At 43.2% G+C, this 19285-nt stretch overlaps 1 protein-coding gene across 3 annotated transcripts in view; it reads left to right on the forward strand.

The window, feature by feature from the left end:
- tnrc6b (trinucleotide repeat containing adaptor 6B) overlaps positions 1–19285 on the forward strand; it is a 166887-nt gene that overhangs the window by 13394 nt on the left and 134208 nt on the right. For all 3 annotated transcript variants that reach the window (XM_038783598.1, XM_038783599.1, XM_038783597.1), the window contains exons 2-3: positions 11891–11960; positions 12656–12755. Coding sequence is in view for 2 of the 3 variants with exons in the window: in XM_038783599.1 (XP_038639527.1) it covers positions 12702–12755 (54 nt within the window). In the remaining variant the exon portion in view is untranslated. The remainder of the gene's footprint in view (positions 1–11890; positions 11961–12655; positions 12756–19285) is intronic.

Genomic DNA, 19285 nt, shown 5'->3' on the forward strand with positions numbered 1-19285 from the left:
ATATGGTAAATATATGTGTATTTCTCACTTGTGTAAATTTATGATTGCTTAGCTCCTAAAATGTGCTGCTCTATCTGGGTGAATGTGGATGGGGGACTTGTTTATTATGTCGACCGTTTTAAAAACCTGATCGTTGTGAGATTGCCTTCTGTTCAGGTCAGAATTTCTTTGGAAGTATCTACTGATTTGCTTATTAAAGACCACAGTCCTCAATCAATGCTTTGCTCAAGAGCCACTTAGGAATTCTGAGATACATTGCAGTTTGTTGCTATGGGATGTGCGACTGTGTCAGTGAATTCCAGATTTCAGCAGTGCCCACCTTTGCCAAGTTGAGGATAGTATTTCTGCAAAGGAATGGAAAATATGTATGACAAACTGTTTTATGTAATTTTGTTTTAACAGGGCCTTTTCACCCCTCTGCATTCTTGGCTAATGCTCCCTTCATTTAGTATTCTCTTGCCTTCTTGCTGTACAGTGTGAACAGTAGAAGAAACAGCACTCAAATCCAGGCAGGGTAACATTTCACAGCTGTTTGGTCACAAGCTCAGTCACATTGGTCCACCAAATCCACAAAGAACTAGGTGATCAGGAAATGGGGCAGCAAATGGTGTCCAATTTGTATATGCGTACCACTAGTCTATTATCTGTTTATATTTTATTTCAATAGGAGGTTTGGGGAAGTGGTAAAGACTTGGATTTATATAGTGCCTTTAACATAATAAAACATCATAAGGTACTTCGCAGCAGTGATTATGAAACAGAATTTGACACTGAGCCACATAAGGAGACATTGGAGCAGGTGACCAAAAGATTGGTCAAAGAGCTAGGTGTCTTAAAGAAAGGAGGAAATATAAATAGAGGTTTAGGGAGGGAATTCTAGAATTTGGGCCTAGACAGCTGAAGGAATGGTGATCATTGGTGGAATAACTGAAATCAGATTGCTTGAAGCTGGAATGGAGGAGTGCACCGATCTTGAAGGATTGGATAAGCACATGGGAGCACACCAGAATGACAGGGAGTGGGATAGCTTGATCTTGGTTTCAGACAAAGCTCGGCACAACATTGAGGGCCGAAGGGCCTGTTCTGTGATGTACTGTTCTATGTTCTATGATTGTAATGAGGGAGGAGTGAGGGGCTATGTAGGGATTTGAAAGCAAGGATGAGAGTCTTAAAATGGAGTCATTGCTGGACTGGGACTTGGTCTAAGTTAGCGAGTTGTTGGGAAAACCATAAATTTGGAAGGTCGTTGCATTATGACCATCAGACTACTTGAGAGGGCAAAAGCTGTGCTTTTTGCACTGCAATTATTTTAATTGCTTAAAAGCCAAAAGCTAACGATTTACTGAAAATCACATGACTGGGTTGAGCTTTATGTTTTGAACTTGTTTTTGAATTTAGTTGGGACTCAACTGAGAAAATGAGAAGCTGCCCAGTTCGCATTTTCCTTGCCAGAGATGGAGTGGTTAACAGTATCCAGCTAGGAATCCCGAGAGGCTGAGACCAGAATGATTGTTCCGACCATAGACTCCTCCACAGTGAAACTTAGTTGGTGAGAATCTCCAGGTGTCTATTGAGATGTGTCTGCACACGAGAGAACCCCAAATCAACAGCGTCAAAACCCTGCAAACTTTATCCTCTTTTTTTTTTCAAAGTCTGCTCTTCAACTGCCCATCTCGCAGAGACCCCTACCCGTTTGTCCTTTGTTTGTTTGTGTGCCCGTGCCGAAGAATCTTTAAAAGGGATAGATAATTATATTTCCATATTACAATTTTGTGTCACCAGTTCTTGCAGCTAGTTTCAAAAAATAAGTTTCATTTTATGATAAATCAATCATCCTGCGTTTATTGAAAGAAGCATGGTTATGTCTATTTTATTCTGGTCTAACAGTAGGAAAATAGATAATTGGCCATTTTGGTGAGTGATTTAAACTTTTTAACTAGTGGTGTGACCTGTGGAATAGTGAGGCTAAATAAAATGTGGACTCCTCCCATCCTGGTCATAGGAGTACAGTGGTGAAGCATGAAAGTAACTTGGTGTGAGTTAAAATATGTGTGGTAGAGTTTTGGATGAGCTCAAGTTTATGGAGTGTGGTGGATGAAGTTGTACGAAAGATGTACTTTTGTTTTCTTACCTAAGTTACGTTGAGTGTACAGCATAGAATCAGCCATCGGCATTTATGCTCCACATGGATCTCCTTCCACCACTCGTCACCTTGTCCTATCAACATATCTATTACTCAGGATTTAATTGTTTGGTCAGTGGACTGTACAAATTGTGATGTGCTTATTGATTCAACTCCCAATTTAAAGCACCTAACGTGAACCAGCTTTTTTCTCCCCCCTCTCTCTGTCTTGGTTATTGGAATGGTTATCATTCTGTAACGCATTGTAAAGCCATGCCATCTGTATGTACTGACTGCAGGTTTTTAATTTGTTAAAATATAATTTTTCCTATTCAGAAAACAATTGCAGCCTTGCAACTCCAGCCATCACAAAATAAATGATGGTGCTAGTTTGTTAGCATTTAGTCCATAAAGGTGCAGTTACAATATATGATCAGCTATTTTGTTTGTTGACCTTGCCTTGTTTCATTGGCAGTGGAGATTAATTTTTTCATGGATCTTGTGGATTCCTAGTATGTTTGCAGTCTTTGATCCACTTTAATTGTTATTATCCATCACTGGAAAAGTAGTTGGAAGGAAAGTAGGTGTGGGTAGAATTGCACTCTTCCTTAAATCTAATTAGCAACATAAGAGTACATTTTAACCCAACATCTTCCCAGCACTGGCACTTAATTTCACCTCACCTATACCTTCAGATGAACTCTGATATAGGTCGAAAGGCATCTTGTAGATTTCAATCGGCGTAATATCACTCCCCATCCTGACTTGGAACTACACTGCCTGCCGTTCCATCAGTGTCGCTGAGACAGTATTCCCTTTCTAGCAGCATTGCTGATGTTCCACCATCACATAGCCTGCAACGGTTCAAGAAGGCAGCTCACCACCACTTTCTCAAGGGCAATTAGGGATGGGCAATAAACACTGAAATAGACAGCAACACACCCACATACCATGGACAATTTTTTTTTTAAGTTGAAATTTTTCAGCCTTAAAAATGCACTTCCCTGAAATGATAGTGAAAGCATCAAGTGATATCTTAACAGCTTGCGTAATAAGTGTTATGTGTACATCTACTGAAACTGCTTCCCAAACTCTTTCTCACTGTGACTCCATTTTGAATCTTGAAAATTGCCATTATGTGGGCCAGATGGGGCTGTTAGAGAGCTGTGAAAGGGAGTTGAGGAGTGGAGTTGGTAGTGTGTGTGTTTTGATCTGCTTAGATTTTAGAAATATTTCAGCTTTTCAATGGCATTATTTGGAATAAGAATCCGGCCTCCGAGATCAATCAGTTAGGTCATGCTCTCCAATGGGGAACTAAAGGGGCCCCCCGCTGCCAGCACTCCTCATCTCAATGGCAATTATGTCCAGAAGCTCATGATCCCAAATCCTGTCGTCTTACCCCACTGGGGCTCGTGACCCACAGTTTTGTAACCCTGCATTAAAACATATCATGTGTCTTCACAGCACCAGGGTCCCGGGTTAGCATTGGACATGCTAAATTGCCCTTTAGTGTCCAAGAAAGGTTAGGAGGGTTATTGGGTTACGGGGATATGGTGGAAGTGAGGGCTTAAAGTGGGTTGGTGTAGACTTGGTGGGCCGAATGGTCTCCTGCACTGTATGTTCTATGTTCTTTATGGTAGCTGAGAAACCAAGTGAAACCTTCCAATAGATTTTGCTGACTGACTAGATGGAAAGCTTTTTTTTTAAGGTACATAATTGGAAAAACAGGTCTGTAACTGAATTTAAATTGGGTTAAAGAAGGTTGGTGAAAGAGAAAATCGCAGTAAACTAATTGATGTTTTCTAAGTTCTAAAGCAAGGTGAGGCAGATTATTCGGGATGATTGTGTATCAAGTTTAAAAATTTGTATTTTAACAGCAGCAAGAAAGTTTGAATCTTTGAAGAGCTATTGAAGAGGCTGTCAGGAAACATTGATGTAGAGTCTGATTGGATTTGTGAGACAATTTTAAAAAAAAGGAAAGAACTTGCAGTTACTTGAAACCTTTAGCTCAGGAGGCAATCTACAACTATCTCTTTCTGCCATTTGTGATATCACATGCTTCCTCCATGTCAGCCTTTGCTCAAGAACATGACGTGTGTGTGGAGGGGGCGCACGTGGCACAATGGTTAGCATTGTTTTCTCCGGCTCTGAGGACCCGGGTTCGAATCCCGGCCCTTGGTCACTGTCCGTGTGGAGTTTGCACATTCTCCCCGTGTCTGCGTGAGTTTCACCCCCACAACCCAAAGATGTGCAGGGTAGGTGGATTGGCCACACTAAATTGCCCATTGATTGGGAAAAAAACAATTGCCTGCCTGCCCCCCCCCCCCCCCCCCCCCCCCCGTCTCTAAGGTTAATTTCTAAGTTTGCTCCATTCGTACAGTGACGAAGAGTTCCTTGAATTTGCAAATGTAATCTGCAAATCTTACTTTGCAACTGCTTCGTTTCATGGTGTGCAACTCAGGGTGGCAGAGAGGGGAATATCACAAAATACTCAGCTTTCAGTATATTCGCTTCACACTCCGTTTAGATGCATATCTGGAGAGAGAATAAATTAGAGCACATGGTGCAAAGTAGATAGCTGGGTTTGGCATTTGAAAAACCATCAGGCTTCCTATCTTGCCTCCTCTCTCTGCATTCTTATTTTGCCCGCTATGTCTTCTCCCTTTATCGAGTTCTGCAAAATCTAACATTTAGAAGTTAGTGTGTGGGCAGTAACGTAATTACTTAATGGTACCTCTTGTGATTATAACACAAGATTTACTAGCAAAATATAGTTTCCCCCTCTTCTATGGGACTTTCTAGTTGATAGTAATGTTGGGATAATGAGCTGCACAGCACACCGCCCTTGTGTTCTAACACCTGCTGCTTGCTTTGTTGTTCAGGTCACCTGTCTGACTCCCTCTTAATTCCTATTTGGTTTGTTAATGGCGAAGAACATTTGCTGATGTCAGATAAAAAGATTATTTCGAGCTCTCAGTCTGACCCTTGGGGTGTAGAGTTTCATTTGATGGCTGCTACTGTTATTGTTGTCCGTTTCCTGCTGTAGTTTAATAGGGTATTTAGGCTAGAGCGTCTTTGTCCTTTCTTCTCAGTTGTGAATGTTGTTAACTAGGTCCTAGAGTATTGGCTTCACGGTTGGTGGCTTGTGTTCAGTGTCTCATCCAAGTTTCTTTTTATTTGTTGCGGGGATGTGGGCGTTGCTAGCGGGGCCAGCATTTGTTGCCCATTCCTAAATACCCTTGCACTGAGCGGTTGCTTTTAGAGGGCATTTACGAGTCGCTGTGGGTCTGTAATCACATGATTTCCTTCCCTGAAGGGCATTAGAGAACCAGATGGCCTTTTACGACAATGGTTTCGTGGTTATTAGACTTTTAATTCCAGATTTTTATTGAATTCGGATTTCACCATTTGCCATGGTGGGATTCGAACCCGGCACCCCAGAGCATTATTACCCTGGACCTTTGGATTGCTAGTCCGGTGACAATACCACAACACCACGACCTCCCCAGTGGCTGCTCTTTTGTGAGAAGATGAATTTGCATTTATATATCTCCTTTTGTGACTTCAAGATTTGTTAAAACAGCCAATTGGGTACTTTTAAAGTTTGATCACTGATCCAGTGTATGATATGGTGGCAGCCAATGTGCGCATAGCACAGTACCACAAACAATTTGGTAATGACCAGGTAATCTGCTTTAGTGGTGATAGTTTAAGGATAAATATTGGCCAATACATCAAAGGGATTTTCCCTGCTCTTCTTTAAATGGTGCCGTGGGAGCTATTTCACTTAAGAGGTTAGACCTATCTTGATACTGAGTTTCGGGAGCTTAAACAGCGAGTGTCAACATGCTGTTCAGTCATGGGTGTTCTGCCAAAATCCACGTGCACATCATCTGAGGTCAGCTAACTATAGACATAACCAGGGCTATCTGCAACTCTACGGCTCACTGTGTTCACTCACTGACCAGATCAGAGAGCTCCTGTCTTTTAAAATGATCTATGGCACAGTGCAGAAACTTCTAGGGAATTGACAGAATGCTGTTTGAGAAATTTGTGTAAAGGGTGGTTTGTGTGGTGTACAAGGCCAAAGTTGAAAAGGTGGCACAGGGGTTGGGAGAAACTTTTCAACCAAAGTATTTTAAGTAATAAAAGGGAGTAAGCATTTTTTAAAATATAAATTTAGAGTACCCAATTATTTTTTCCAATTAAGGGGCAAATTAGTGTGGCCAATCTGCCTACCCTGCATATCTTTGGTTGTGGGGGTGAGACCCACGCAGACATGTGGAGAATGTGCAACTAAAAGGGAGTAAGCAGGCAGTCAGGGTTGAAGTATGAAGTGGAATCACATTTGTTCTGCTTTCTATTGCAACCCAATCACAATGTTTTGAAATTTGAGTATGTAATGGCATAGTGGGGCAGTGTGCTTTGACATTCCAACATAACTGTGTATTTGTTTGTTAAAGGTGTTGTCCTAGTTCAAGAGCACTTAATGATAAGGGGAAAGTGGATGGGACTGAATGGACAGTTTTCAGTGAGCTAGTTAGTGCAGGAGTATGGGCTAAATAATCTACTTGGCTGCAAAATTCTATGATTAACGTTGGGAGAGTCCCACAGGAGAAAGACTGGATGCTTGGTTCTGTGTTCACGTTTCCCCTCATACCCTGAATTTAACTCCCAGACAATCTTTGCAGCTACCTGAGAGAGGGGAACATTTTCATCGGCCTGGTCCCCTGGCTTGCTAACCTACTGAAGTCCTCTTCATTATGTATTTCAACGAAACATTTCAAAGTTCATTGAGAGTAATAACCATGTGAAAGACTACTCTTCAATCTTTGAGAGCAAAGCCTGCAAAACATTTTGCAAAATAAATTGTTAGTGGAGCTTCGGTGCAAATTCCTGTGATGTGTATGTTAGTAACTAGCTTGCTTTGTCTTAGCCTTAGTAATGCTGTTGCTAGACTTTTAGCAAAGTCTTATGGTAGACGTGTGAAGGTTATGTACAGTGCTAACTTCTTTAATGGGTTTTTCCATAGTAGATTTATGAAAGGATGTAAATATGAAGAAAGACTTGGAAATTCAGATTTTTAAAATTAGAACAATACAGATTATGGGGTAGTATGATAGTGTTTTAAATGAGAAAAGAAAAGACGCGATAAAAGCAGATTGTTCCCATTGTGGAAGGATCTCAAATATAAGGTTTGGAACAGGGAGTAAGAAAAACTTTGCAGAGTTATGAACTGCAGAATTCATTTTCAAGGTTAGTAGTTGAGGAAGTAAACATGTCAGCATACAAGATTAGATTGGCTAGATGGATGACGGAAAGTAGGATAAGGAGATGAAAAGATACAGCAACAATTGACCCCAAGTGGTCAACCTTGTGATTTGGTCAGCAGGATGGCTGGCTGTTCAGCTGTAAGGGTGAGGAGGGAGGTGTTGGTGCAGGCCATTGCAATTGAAGGTCGATCCTGTTCTCACTATAAATCCTAAATGCCCTTTAGGAGCTACTGAATAATAATCAATTGATATTTTCTCTCTTGAGCTCAGAAGAACTTTCACCAAACTGTTTCTCGGCTGAGGTTTTTTTATTTCCAGAAAAATATCTTGATTTTGGCCGTCGTAATATTCAAAGGAAGCCTGCGGTTTGTTAGCAAAGTCTTTCAGGATATGTATTTTAATTCAAACGGAAGCCTGTGCTTATGGCAGCCAAGGGGTTAATAAAGTTCTGCCTGCACTGCAACACTTGAAATTCCAGCCTCCATTTTCTCCTGAACCGTTCCCTCGTCATAATTCTTTCAATACAGTGTCGTGAAAACTGCACAGGTTGCTGCTTCCTTTCCTTCTCCGCCTCCTCCACCTTCCAATGACTGCAGTGTGTTTGGTTATGAGGTGGGCAAACTGCCAAGTATGTGTGACAGCAATTAAGCGTATGCAAAGCAGTGTTGTATTTTGGGGAGGCGGTGTCTGTGAGCGACCATTCATCAGGACCCCAGCACCCAGCGAAAACTGCTTTACTACAGAGAGGGGGACAGAATTTTTGTTGCCATTTTTCAAGTTCCCGCTGTGTTGTGTGCGTGTTCATGTGTGTTTAATGTTTTGTTTTTGTTTTCCTCTCCCAAGTATTTGGCTGGCGTTCAACCGTCGGAGGGCTCTTTTGTCCTATTTTACCGTTGTCTCATTGGTTGAGACACGCGCTCGAGATGGGTGAGCGTTAAAATGGGAATGAAAAAAAAATTCAATGGATTAAAAAAACCAGAATGTACCCTTCATCGGGAGTGGTGGCTGGAATATAAGTCATATTTAAGAAAAGTCTCAATCAATAGAACCGTACCTCTACAATTAAAAAACAAATGTTTCGCTTTTTATTCCCGAAGAGAATAATGACCAGTTTGAGACGTGGTTTGCATCAATAATTGGGTGCAATTTTTTTCTTGTTAAATGTGGCTTTTTTTTACTATGTATTGTTCGTATTTATATTTTTAAACATTATAATACTTTTGTAATGAATTATTGTACTATTGGTTACTTTTGAGGGCACAAGTTCTTTGCAAAATGTTGCCCTTGGAGTAATAATTAAACCCATCTGTATTTGCCACATTGTATACTTTATATTGTCCCGTTTTTCCCTTTTTTAGGATCTTTGCACACCTCCCCAATGTTACGCCATGCCATGCATTTCTTTTTAATGTGGATTTTGCCTCCTTTTCACCTCTTTTGCTGGGGTATAGTTCCACAGGCACTATTGCCGTTGGTATTTCACCCAAATGCCCATTCTCTGAGAGTGAATCTTGCTTGTGAGCATGATCAGACTATTTGGCTATAGGAGACATCTCAATCCTCACCTAGCAACCATGCATACACACTTTCCAGCCAGGTTCTCTTGACAACAAGCAGAACCCAAGGCTGATTTGTCGTCTTTCCCCTCTCCCAGGAGCACGGAGGCCAGTTGTAATATTACCTGGCTGAGATTTGCTAATTTAGAAAGAATAATCCTGCAGTTTAATGGTTTGGAAGGTTCAGCTGCACATTACCTTTGCTAAGCAAATATTCAGAGTAACTGAGGCCTTATTTGCAAGCCAGTGGTAAAATATATGAATAAAATTATGTTTACAGTGAGGTTTCCGGACCAATATATGCAATATTTAAATCAGTCAGTCAGCAAATATTCTCTTTAAAAAGCATGGGATTATTTTAGAAATTAAGAAGAGCATTTACATAGCGACAACATCTTGGGAGATTTGCCTCTGGTTACTTGCCTCCTTTAGGTGATTGAATGGATTGGCTTCGGTCCATGATAGGCTAAAAGAACTTGTTCCCAGAGTGAATGAAGCAGTTGCTCGGTGTCAACCATCCATCAGGATAATCCTTTAATATAAAGAATAAATGACTTGGGTGTCATCTCAGAGATAAAATATATCTGATACTTAACCAGATTGAAAAAATAAGCTTACAACATTGCTTTCAGATAATGCCAGTGAAGCAGGGCTCGGGTTGTGAAGGCAAATTAAAAACAGATGTTGAGAAGCGTATTTTTATATACACGCAGGGTAATCAACAGCTGGTGCAGGTTGCCAAGAAATGTGGTTGGGACCAGGACACAAACAATTAGATGCTGCTGTGGGAAGTGGGTAGGGAGAGTGAAATAAATGTAATGAATGACCTTATTTCACCTAAACCAATCTGATGATCCTTGTCACATGAGGCCTTTTATTTTCTTGGTTCCTGAGCCATGTATGAATTGATATTTTGAGGGGATGGGGTCAAAATAATAAATAAAATAGTTAAAATAAAACATGTTGACAAACCATCAGAGTTACTTCTCTCAAAATACTTCAAATCAATTACTTGAATATTATCAGTTTTTTGACTCTGGACAGGGAATACGTTTTCACTGGTTCTTGTGTAATTTATAGTGTTTCTAGATATAAATTAATTGAGTATTTTTTTAATTGATTCTGGGATTTAAGTGTTGCTAGCAAGGCCGGTGTTTTTTGACTATGTGTGGTTAGTTGCCTTTGAACAGGTGATAGTCAGTGATCTTGAACCACTGCAGTTAGTCTGGTGAAAGTATGGTACAGTAGACCTAAATAATTGTGTTCCCATACAGCTCTTGTAGGTGCTAGATGGTGTTTGGGAGGTGTTGTGAAAGAAGCCCTGGCAGGTTGCAACAGTACATCCTATAGATGTCTTACACTACAGCCATGGTATGTTGTTGGTAGAAGGAGTGTATGTTTAGGCTTGTTGATATTGATATTAGAATAATTTTATCAATGATTGTGGGGAAAACTAATGCTCCGTGTACCACCCTTGTTTGTGTCATGTAATTTGTGTGTTGGACAGTAGATAGTCAGCAGACAGTGGTAGGATTTTGATTTTTTTTTTATAAACCGGAAGTACTGGAGGCATGGTTTAAACCTTTCAAGCATTACTTTTTAATCCCCGCCAGTTGCTTTTAATATATGTGGTGTTGTCACTGGAATTTCTGTATTGTGTAATAGTGGAGGTGGTAAATTTGTATACGATGCCCATTTGACCTGTGAAAAGAGTGCTATACAAATACAGATTTTGACATTCCAAAATTTGAAAAGAGCATGCTGAACCACGGAGGTTTTTAAAATTCTTCCATGGGATGTGGACGTCGCAGGCATTTATTACCCATCCCTAATTGCCCTTGAGGGGGCAGTTAAGAATCAACCACATTGATGCGGGTCTGGAGTCGCATGTAGGCCAGACCAGGTAAGGACAGCAGATTTCCTTCCTTAAAGGACATTAGTGAACCTGATGGGTTTCTATGACAATCAACAATGATTTCATGGTCATCATTAGACTTTTAATTCCATATTTTTATTGAATTTAATTTCACCATCTGCAGTGGCGGGATTTGAACCTTGGTCCACAGAGTATTACTCTGGGTCTCTGGTTAGCTAGTCCAGTGGCAATACCATTATGCCCCCCCCAGGGCTGTTTCTGGTCGGAACACTTTGAGATGGAAATTAAGAGATCATGTTTAAAGCACATTGCACAATTTCAAATTGTGTTTTCTCACATACTGTCTTTATTAGTCTCAGCAGATGCTTGGTGTAATTGGAAGACATGTATATTTTCAGTAGTTTGTATAAAAGTTTGCTTGGAGCAAGTGATCAGGGTAAGAATTAGAATTGTTCATCTGAGTCTTTGGAAAATAGTGAAAGGATTGTGACCATTCTTGGCTGTATTCATGAAGTATTGTACATTGAAGTCAAGCCACCACTTTATCTCATTGGACGTCAGCTTCCTATTAGGTCCTTGTTAAAGAATGATGAAAGAATAGATAAAGTTGGACTGGGGGTGGAAATAGCAACCAAATTCGAGCACAGCATCAGTCTGCTGCGATTTTCAGCTCTTCTCTCCGTTCCCCAACCACCTTGAGTAACTTGTCATTGTCACAGATTGTGTATGAAGAATGGGTTCATGCGCAAGGTGTCAGAATGGATGGCTTGTGGGACCTGAAGGACCATTTCCTGTTCCTCCAGGCTCTTGGGTACTGAAGGGCTGTGCATACTTGTGCACTGTACCCACGAAGAATGCCTTCGGGGAGCAGGAGTGCGAAAAGAATCACGGCAATAGCAATGAGTGCATCAGCTGCTTAATGCTGTACAATGTGAAGGTTTAATTTGTTTGACCTTCTGTCAAAATGAATGGGTTTTGGGTGAGAAATCTTATACTCTGCACAGATGGAAACCTGATGAAGTAAATAAAGTTTGTTAATGATCTTCTATTATTTATGTTGCAGAATTTTTACACCATATGTAGTAAGAAGAGAAGATCTGCCGGGCTGTGGACGCCCTTGAAAACTATAACGGGTAAAATTTACATGTTTTTAAAATTGATGGAATGTTTTAGGTGTGAAGACTTGCTTCCCCCAAAGCCCTGTCCCAAATTGTGTTCTACAGCATCTGGTGTAGTAACATGCCATAGAGAATTGAAAGTTTCTAGTTCAATGAATGATGTAGCATTCTCAGAACTGCAAGAATAGTGCCCCTCAATCAATTACTATTTGAACATAGTTTTCTTCTGCCAGAATACTTAGTCCTTCTCAAGTGATTTTTTTTAAAAGGGAAGATGGAGGGTAACGTTTACATTTTGTTCCTGTACGTTTGACCCACTGAAAAACTGCATGTGTGAAATAAACTTGGGCTGTTTCAATCTCTTTCCCAGCAGGCATGGGCTCATAAATCAGGACTGCTTCTAATTGGATATTTAATTGGTAATGTAATGATGACTGGTGTTCCAAGTGGAATAAATGTCACACCAAAGTGCAGTAGCTCATCAATTTCCTGAGTTTGGTACTGAGGTATATTGATGGTGCATGACCTAGGAGGGCTGGGTCCTGGGTGCCTGTTTCCCTGATTCAACATGGGAGGAGGCGATAGGGTCTTGTAATTGTGGGAAGTGTATGGGTAAGAATATAAATGTTTTAAATACCCCTTTCATTGGAGGTGTCTTTTGATAGGTTTTTATCCTGTTCTAACCTGGTCATGTTTTTCCTTCCAAACAGTGTTTGTACAAAAGTGTTTGCGGATATTTGCACAGAAACCCTTCTCATGCAGGTTAATGACGGGTCAAGGCGCCAGGAAGCTAGTCTCAAGACCTTCATGGTAAGAGTGTCCTGTTGGAGTTTCAAGGCTGTATTCAGAACAATGCTTATGGTTATTTTGAGGATTATATTTGAGGATTGTCCAGGGGACAGTCTGTGTCGAAATGGATGTTTTCAGCTCGGACATTGCTAGGAATGCTACAATTGACCTTCATACTCTGGGCCTAAAATGGGGGAAATAATCCACACTTTCCAATATTAGATGATGTTTTGTGAGCCCAGTTGGAAGTCTTACACTAAGAAGTCTTACAACACCAGGTTAAAGTCCAACAGGTTTGTTTCAAACACTAGCTTTCGGAGCACTGCTCCTTCCTCAGGTGAATGAAGAGGTATGTTCCTAAAACATATATATAGACAAAGTCAAAGATGCAAGACAATGCTTTGATTGCGAGCATTTGCAGGTAATTAAGTCTTTACAGATCCCGAGATAGGGGTAACCCAGGTTAAAGAGGTGTGAATTGTCTCAAGCCAGGACAGTTGGTAGGATTTTGTAAACCCATGCCAGATGGGGACTTGCGGTGACGGCAGGCGGGAGATAGCCGCACATTGGAGGGCTCCCACTCGGGAACGGCATTTTCAGGGTCTAACAACCGGTCCCAGGGGTAACAGGGGTGGCAAAAGCAGGGAGAAGGCACAGTGAAGGAAGATGGGGAACAAGTAAAACAACGGCCGTGAAAAAAGCAGATGAAAGTCTGTCGGGAGTGGAAAAGTCACCGCGGGGACGTCAAGAAAAATGGAGACTGGGGCACCAGGGGAGGCCGCATTGCCCACGGCTGAAGAAATGACCTAGGTGATGGCCGCGGAACTCGAAAGACAGTTCACAAAACACATGGAGGCGATGAGGAAGGAGATGGGGGCGGTAATGAAAGTGCTGGTGGAGGAGGCGATTGCCCCTGTGAGGGCGGCGGTATTGAGCGCAGTGGCGGAGGTACAGGAGCAAGGCGATGCGCTGAAGGAAGTGGAGGAGACATTGTTGCAGGTCAGCGATCAACTTACCTCGATGGGGAAGGAGATGCGGAAGGTGGTAGAGATCGAGGGTCTGCGAGCCAAAATGGACGACTTGGAAAACCGATCCAGGCGACAGAATCTGAGGATTGTGGGTCTTCCCGAAAGAGTGGAAGGCCCGAGGCCGACTGAGTATTTTGCCACAATGTTGGCGAAGCTATTGGGGGAGGGTGATGATCCCTCCCGATATGAACTGGATCGGGCTCATCGGTAGTGGAGGCCTATACCAAAGGAGAGTGAGCCGCCAAGAGTAGGGACTCTTGTGTCTTCGTAGATACAGTGTGAAGGAGAAGGTCCTGTCCTGGGCAAAGCAGAAGCAGGTGGTGCAATGGGCTGGAGCTGGTATACGCATATATCAGGACTTTACGGTGGAGCTGGTGAGGAGGTGGGCTGCCTTCAGCCGGGTGAAGAAGGCGCTGTACATCAATAAGGTGTGGTGCGGCATAGTGTATCCAGCTAAGTTGAGGGTGACCTACAAATCCAATGACTTTTATTTCGGAACGGCGGAAGCAGCGGAGGAGTTTGCGAAGGCAGAAGGACTATGGCTGAATTGAGAAATGGTTGTGTACCGATGTAGCCTCATGTAGCTGTATTTGTTTTCACTGCGGTGGGTGTATGTGCTAAATGAGCCAACGTTGCATATGCTTGGACAAGGGAAGAGAGGGGACTTTCACTTGCAATGATGGTTCTTTGGAGCTTGGGTGTGTATGTGGGGTTTGTGTGCTAAATGGGATTTCTTGGTTTTCCTGGGGCCGGGCAAGGGGGAAAGAGACCCGGGCGGGGGCGTCCACGCTGGCTGGTTTAAGCTGGTCAGTGAATGGGAGTGAGGTGGGGGTGGAGGGGCTGCGGCCATCGGAGCCTGGCAGAATAGGTCCCGATGAATCTAGCCGGAGTGGAAAGATGGGGGGAAGGAACAGAGGTTGGGGGGAGGATTTTTGTAAGAGGAAGTGGAGGGGAGGAGCCGGGGAGGGGAGCTTGCAATGCATGGGTGTCATCTACGGTACTCTTTCGGGGATTGGTTGGTATTGAATGTTAGTGGGGGTGGGAGGGACTCTGTAGGTTAACGGTGACCATAGGCGATTCCTAATTCCTTTCTCTTTTATTTCTCCTTTGTTTATCCCACCGTGGGAGGGTTTGTTCTATTCGATGCTTATATTGTCAGGTGGGTCGTTGCTTGGGGTGGTGGGAGGATGGGATTGTTGTTGTTGATAAGGAAATTGACTTTGTATTTGTTACCATTTACTGCTTGTGGGTGGTGTGTAAATTCTGGAAAAAATTTGAAAATGGAGAATAAAAATATTTTACAAAAAAAACCCCAGGCCAGATGGTGGGGGATGAATGTAATGCGACATGAATCCAAGGTCCCGGTTGAGGCCGTACTCGTGTGTGGAACTTGGCTATAAGTTTCTGATCGGCGATTTTGTGTTGTTGTGCGTCCTGAAGGCCGCCTTGGAGAACGCTTACCCGGAGATCAAAGGGTGAATGCCCTTGACTGCTGAAGTGTTCCCTGACTGGAAGGGAACATTCCTGCCTGGCCTCTTGTGGTATCTGAAAGAACTCCCAGAGCCTCATTCACCTGATGAATTCCTCCATGTCTGCCGCGAGACTGATGGGGTCCATTTTGGTGGTGGTGCAGAAATTGAGCCCTCTGCTGACCACTTCGATTTCGTCTGGTTGAAGGGTGTAGTCCGACAAGTTGACAATAGATTTTCCTGTATTGTTTTCTACTGTGGTACCGGGGGAGGCTTGGTTGCTGCTGGTGTTGATGCCGAGTTTCTCAACCTTCCTGTTCTTGGTGTGCATATAGGTGGCGTAGTATCGTTGTCTCATCTGTTCGTCGGTGTTCGTAGCTAGTCTGCTGCATGCTGAGCGCAAGTTGAGAATATGGCCTCTATCTTGGTTTCCAGGTTGCGGCATCTGCTGTGGAGCTGGTGTACGAGGTGGTTGAGGAGTGCGAGAGAGGTACGACGGCAGTCTCTCAGCATAGTCTGTGTTGTAGGTCGACTTGAGTGGGTTTGTGATCTGTAGCCCTTTTGGGATCTTGTCTGTTTTCTTGCACCTTTGTAGAAACTTAATGTCAGTGTCTATATTTGCGATAGAACATAGAACAGTACAGCACAGAACAGGCCCTTCGGCCCTCAATGTTGTGCCGAGCCATGATCACCCTACTCAAACCCACGTATCCACCCTATACCCGTAACCCAACAACCCCCCCTTAACCTTACTTTTATTAGGACACTACGGGCAATTTAGCATGGCCAATCCACCTAACCCGCACATCTTTGGACTGTGGGAGGAAACCGGAGCACCTGGAGGAAACCCACGCACACAGGGGGAGGACGTGCAGACTCCACACAGACAGTGACCCAGCCGGGAATCGAACCTGGGACCCTGGAGCTGTGAAGCATTTATGCTAACCACCATGCTACCCTGCTACCCCAATCTTCTTGGAGATCCTCTCTACTTTGATCCGGCAGATTGTGGTGTCGATGGTAGCCATGATGTGAAGATGCCGGCATTGGACTGGGGTGAGCACAGTAAGAAGTCTTACAACACCAGGTTAAAGTTGTTAACGGGTTTGTTTCAAATGGCAGGGGGATGGGAACCAATGCAGGAAGTCGGGAGGTAGTAAAACGGGGACGGAAACAAAAGGCAGCAAGGGGGAATAGTGTAAGGCAGAGAAGCCATAGTCAAAAATCAAAAAGGGCATCAGTACAAGATTCAGTGACTGAGGGGAGCTCAGTGAATAGGCCCAGTAATACTAAAAGGAATAAAACGGGAAGTAAAAACATAAATGGTAAGCGATGCGGTAGGTTGTTACATGAAGATATGGGTTCAACGACAAGGAAAATTAGGAGAAACTTTAAGAGGAAATATAACTCAGGAGAGGTTACTGATCGAGATGTTAAGATTGAAAACAGGTATAAAAGCCAACATAAGTGTACTTTACCTGAATGCTCGTAGTATTTGGAATAAGGTAAATGAGTTGATGGTGCAAATCATCGTAAATGACTATGATTTAGTGGCCATTACTGAAACATGGTTAAAGGATGGTCAAGACTGGGAGTTAAATATCTGAGGGTATCGAACTATTCGGAAAGACAGAGTGAATGGTAAGGGAGGTGGTGTAGCTCTGTTATTTAAGGATGACATCCGGGCAATAGTAAGGGATGACATCGGTGCTATGGAGTATAAGTTTGAATCCATTTGGGTGGAAATTAGGAATAGTAAGGCGAAAAAGTCACTGATAGGAGTAGTCTATCGGCCACCAAATAGTAACATTATGGTGGGGCAGGCAATAAACAAAGAAATAACTGACGCATGTAGAAATGGTACAGCAGTTATCATAGGGGATTTTAATCTACATGTTGATTGGTTTAGCCAGGTTGGTCAAGGCAGCCTCGAGGAGGAGTTTATAGAATGTATCTGCGATAGTTTCCTAGAACAGTATGTAATGGAACATACGAGGGAACAAGCGGTCCTAGTGTGTAATGAGACATGATTGATTAATGATCTCATAGTCAGGGATCCTGAGCGATCACATTATGGTTGAATTTAAATTACAGATGGAGGGTGAGAAGGTAAAATCAAACACTAGTGTTTTGTGCTTAAACAAAGGAGATTACAATGGGATGAGAGAAGAGCTAGCTAAGGTACACTGGGAGCAAAGACTTTATGATGAAACAGTTGAGGAACAGTGGAGAACCTGCCAAGCGATTTTTCACAGTGCTTAGCAAAGGTTTATACCAACAAAAAGGAAGGACGGTAGAAAGACTAAAGGACTAAACAACATAACGGGCTACAAAGCGAAGCCGAGCAGTATCTCTGGCAGCAGCGCACCCCTCCCCGATGAACTTAATGCATTCTATGCTCGGTTTGAGCAGATAACCAACAATCCGCTGTCGAGTGCCCCAGCAGCCCATAATTCACCCATACCCACCATCACAGTTTCCGAAGTCAGATCGGCCTTCCTGAAAGTGAACCCACGGAAGGCGATGGGCCCGGACGGGATCCCTGGTCGTGCACTCAGAGCCTGCGCATACCAGCTGGCAGAGGTATTCACAGACATCTTTAACCTATCCCTACTCCACTCCGAGGTCCCCACCTACTTCAAGAAGACCACCATCATACCGGTACCAAAGAAGAACCAGGTAACATGCCTCAATGACTACCGCCCGGTGGCCCTGACGTCAGTTGTAATGAAGTGCTTCGCGAGGCTGATCATGAAGCGCATCACCTCCATACCCCCGGAACAGCTTGACCCACTTCAATTCGCATACCGTCGCAACCAGTCCACATCAGACGCCATTTCCCTGGCCCTACACTCATCCCTAGAGCATCTCGAAAACAAGGACTCCTACATCAGACTCCTATTTATTGACTACAGCTCCGCCTCCAACACCATAATCCCAGCCAAGCTCATATCAAAGCTCCAAAACCTAGGACTTGGCTCTCCACTCTGCAACTGGATCCTTGACTTTCTGACCAACAGACCACAGTCAGTAAGAATGAACACCAACACCTCCTCCACAATAGTCCTCAATACCGGTGCCCCGCAAGGCTGCATACTTAGCCCCCTACTCTACTCCCTGTACACACACGACTGCGTGGCAAAACTTGGTTCCAACTCCATCTACAAGTTTGTTGACGATACAACCATAGTGGGCCGGATCTCGAATAACGACGAGTCCGAATACAGGAGGGAGATAGAGAACCTAGTGGAGTGGTGTAATGACAACAATCTCCCTCAATGCCAGAAAAACTAAAGAGCTGGTCATCGACTTCAGAAAGCAAAGTACTGTACACACCCCTGTCAGCATCAACGGAACCGAGGTGGAGATGGTGAGCAGTTTCAAATTCCTAGGGGTGCACATCACCAAAAATCTATCCTGGTCCACTCACGTCGATGCTATCACCAAGAAAGCACTAAGGAAACTAAGGAAATTCAGCATGTCCACATTAACCCGTACCGACTTTTACAGATGCACTATACAAAGCATCCTATCGGGCTGCATCACAGCCTGGTATGGCAACTGCTCGGCCCAGGACCGCAAGGAACTTCAGAGAGTTGTGAATACCGCCCAGTCCATCACACGAACCTGCCTCCCATCCATTTATTCCATCTACACCTCCCGCTGCCGGGGGAAAGCGGGCAGCATAATCAAGGATCCCTCCCACCCGACTTACTCACTTTTCCAACTTCTTCCATCGGGCAGGAGATTCAGAAGTCTGAGAACACGCACGAACAGACTCAAAAACAGCTTCTTCCCCACTGTCACCAGACTCCTAAATGACCCTCTTATTGACTGACCTCATTAACACTACATCCTGTATGCTTCAACCGATGCCAATGCTTATGTAGTTACATTGTATATCTTGTGTTGCCCTATTATGTATTCTCATGTATTTTCTTGAATTGTTTAATTCCCTTTTCTTCCATGTACTGAATGATCTGTTGAGCTGCTTGCAGAAAAATACTTTTCACTGTACCTCGGTACACGTGACAATAAACAAACAAACAAACAA

This window comes from Scyliorhinus canicula, chromosome 23 (genome assembly GCF_902713615.1).
Source record: "Scyliorhinus canicula chromosome 23, sScyCan1.1, whole genome shotgun sequence".
NCBI classification, from domain to species: Eukaryota; Metazoa; Chordata; class Chondrichthyes; order Carcharhiniformes; family Scyliorhinidae; genus Scyliorhinus; species Scyliorhinus canicula.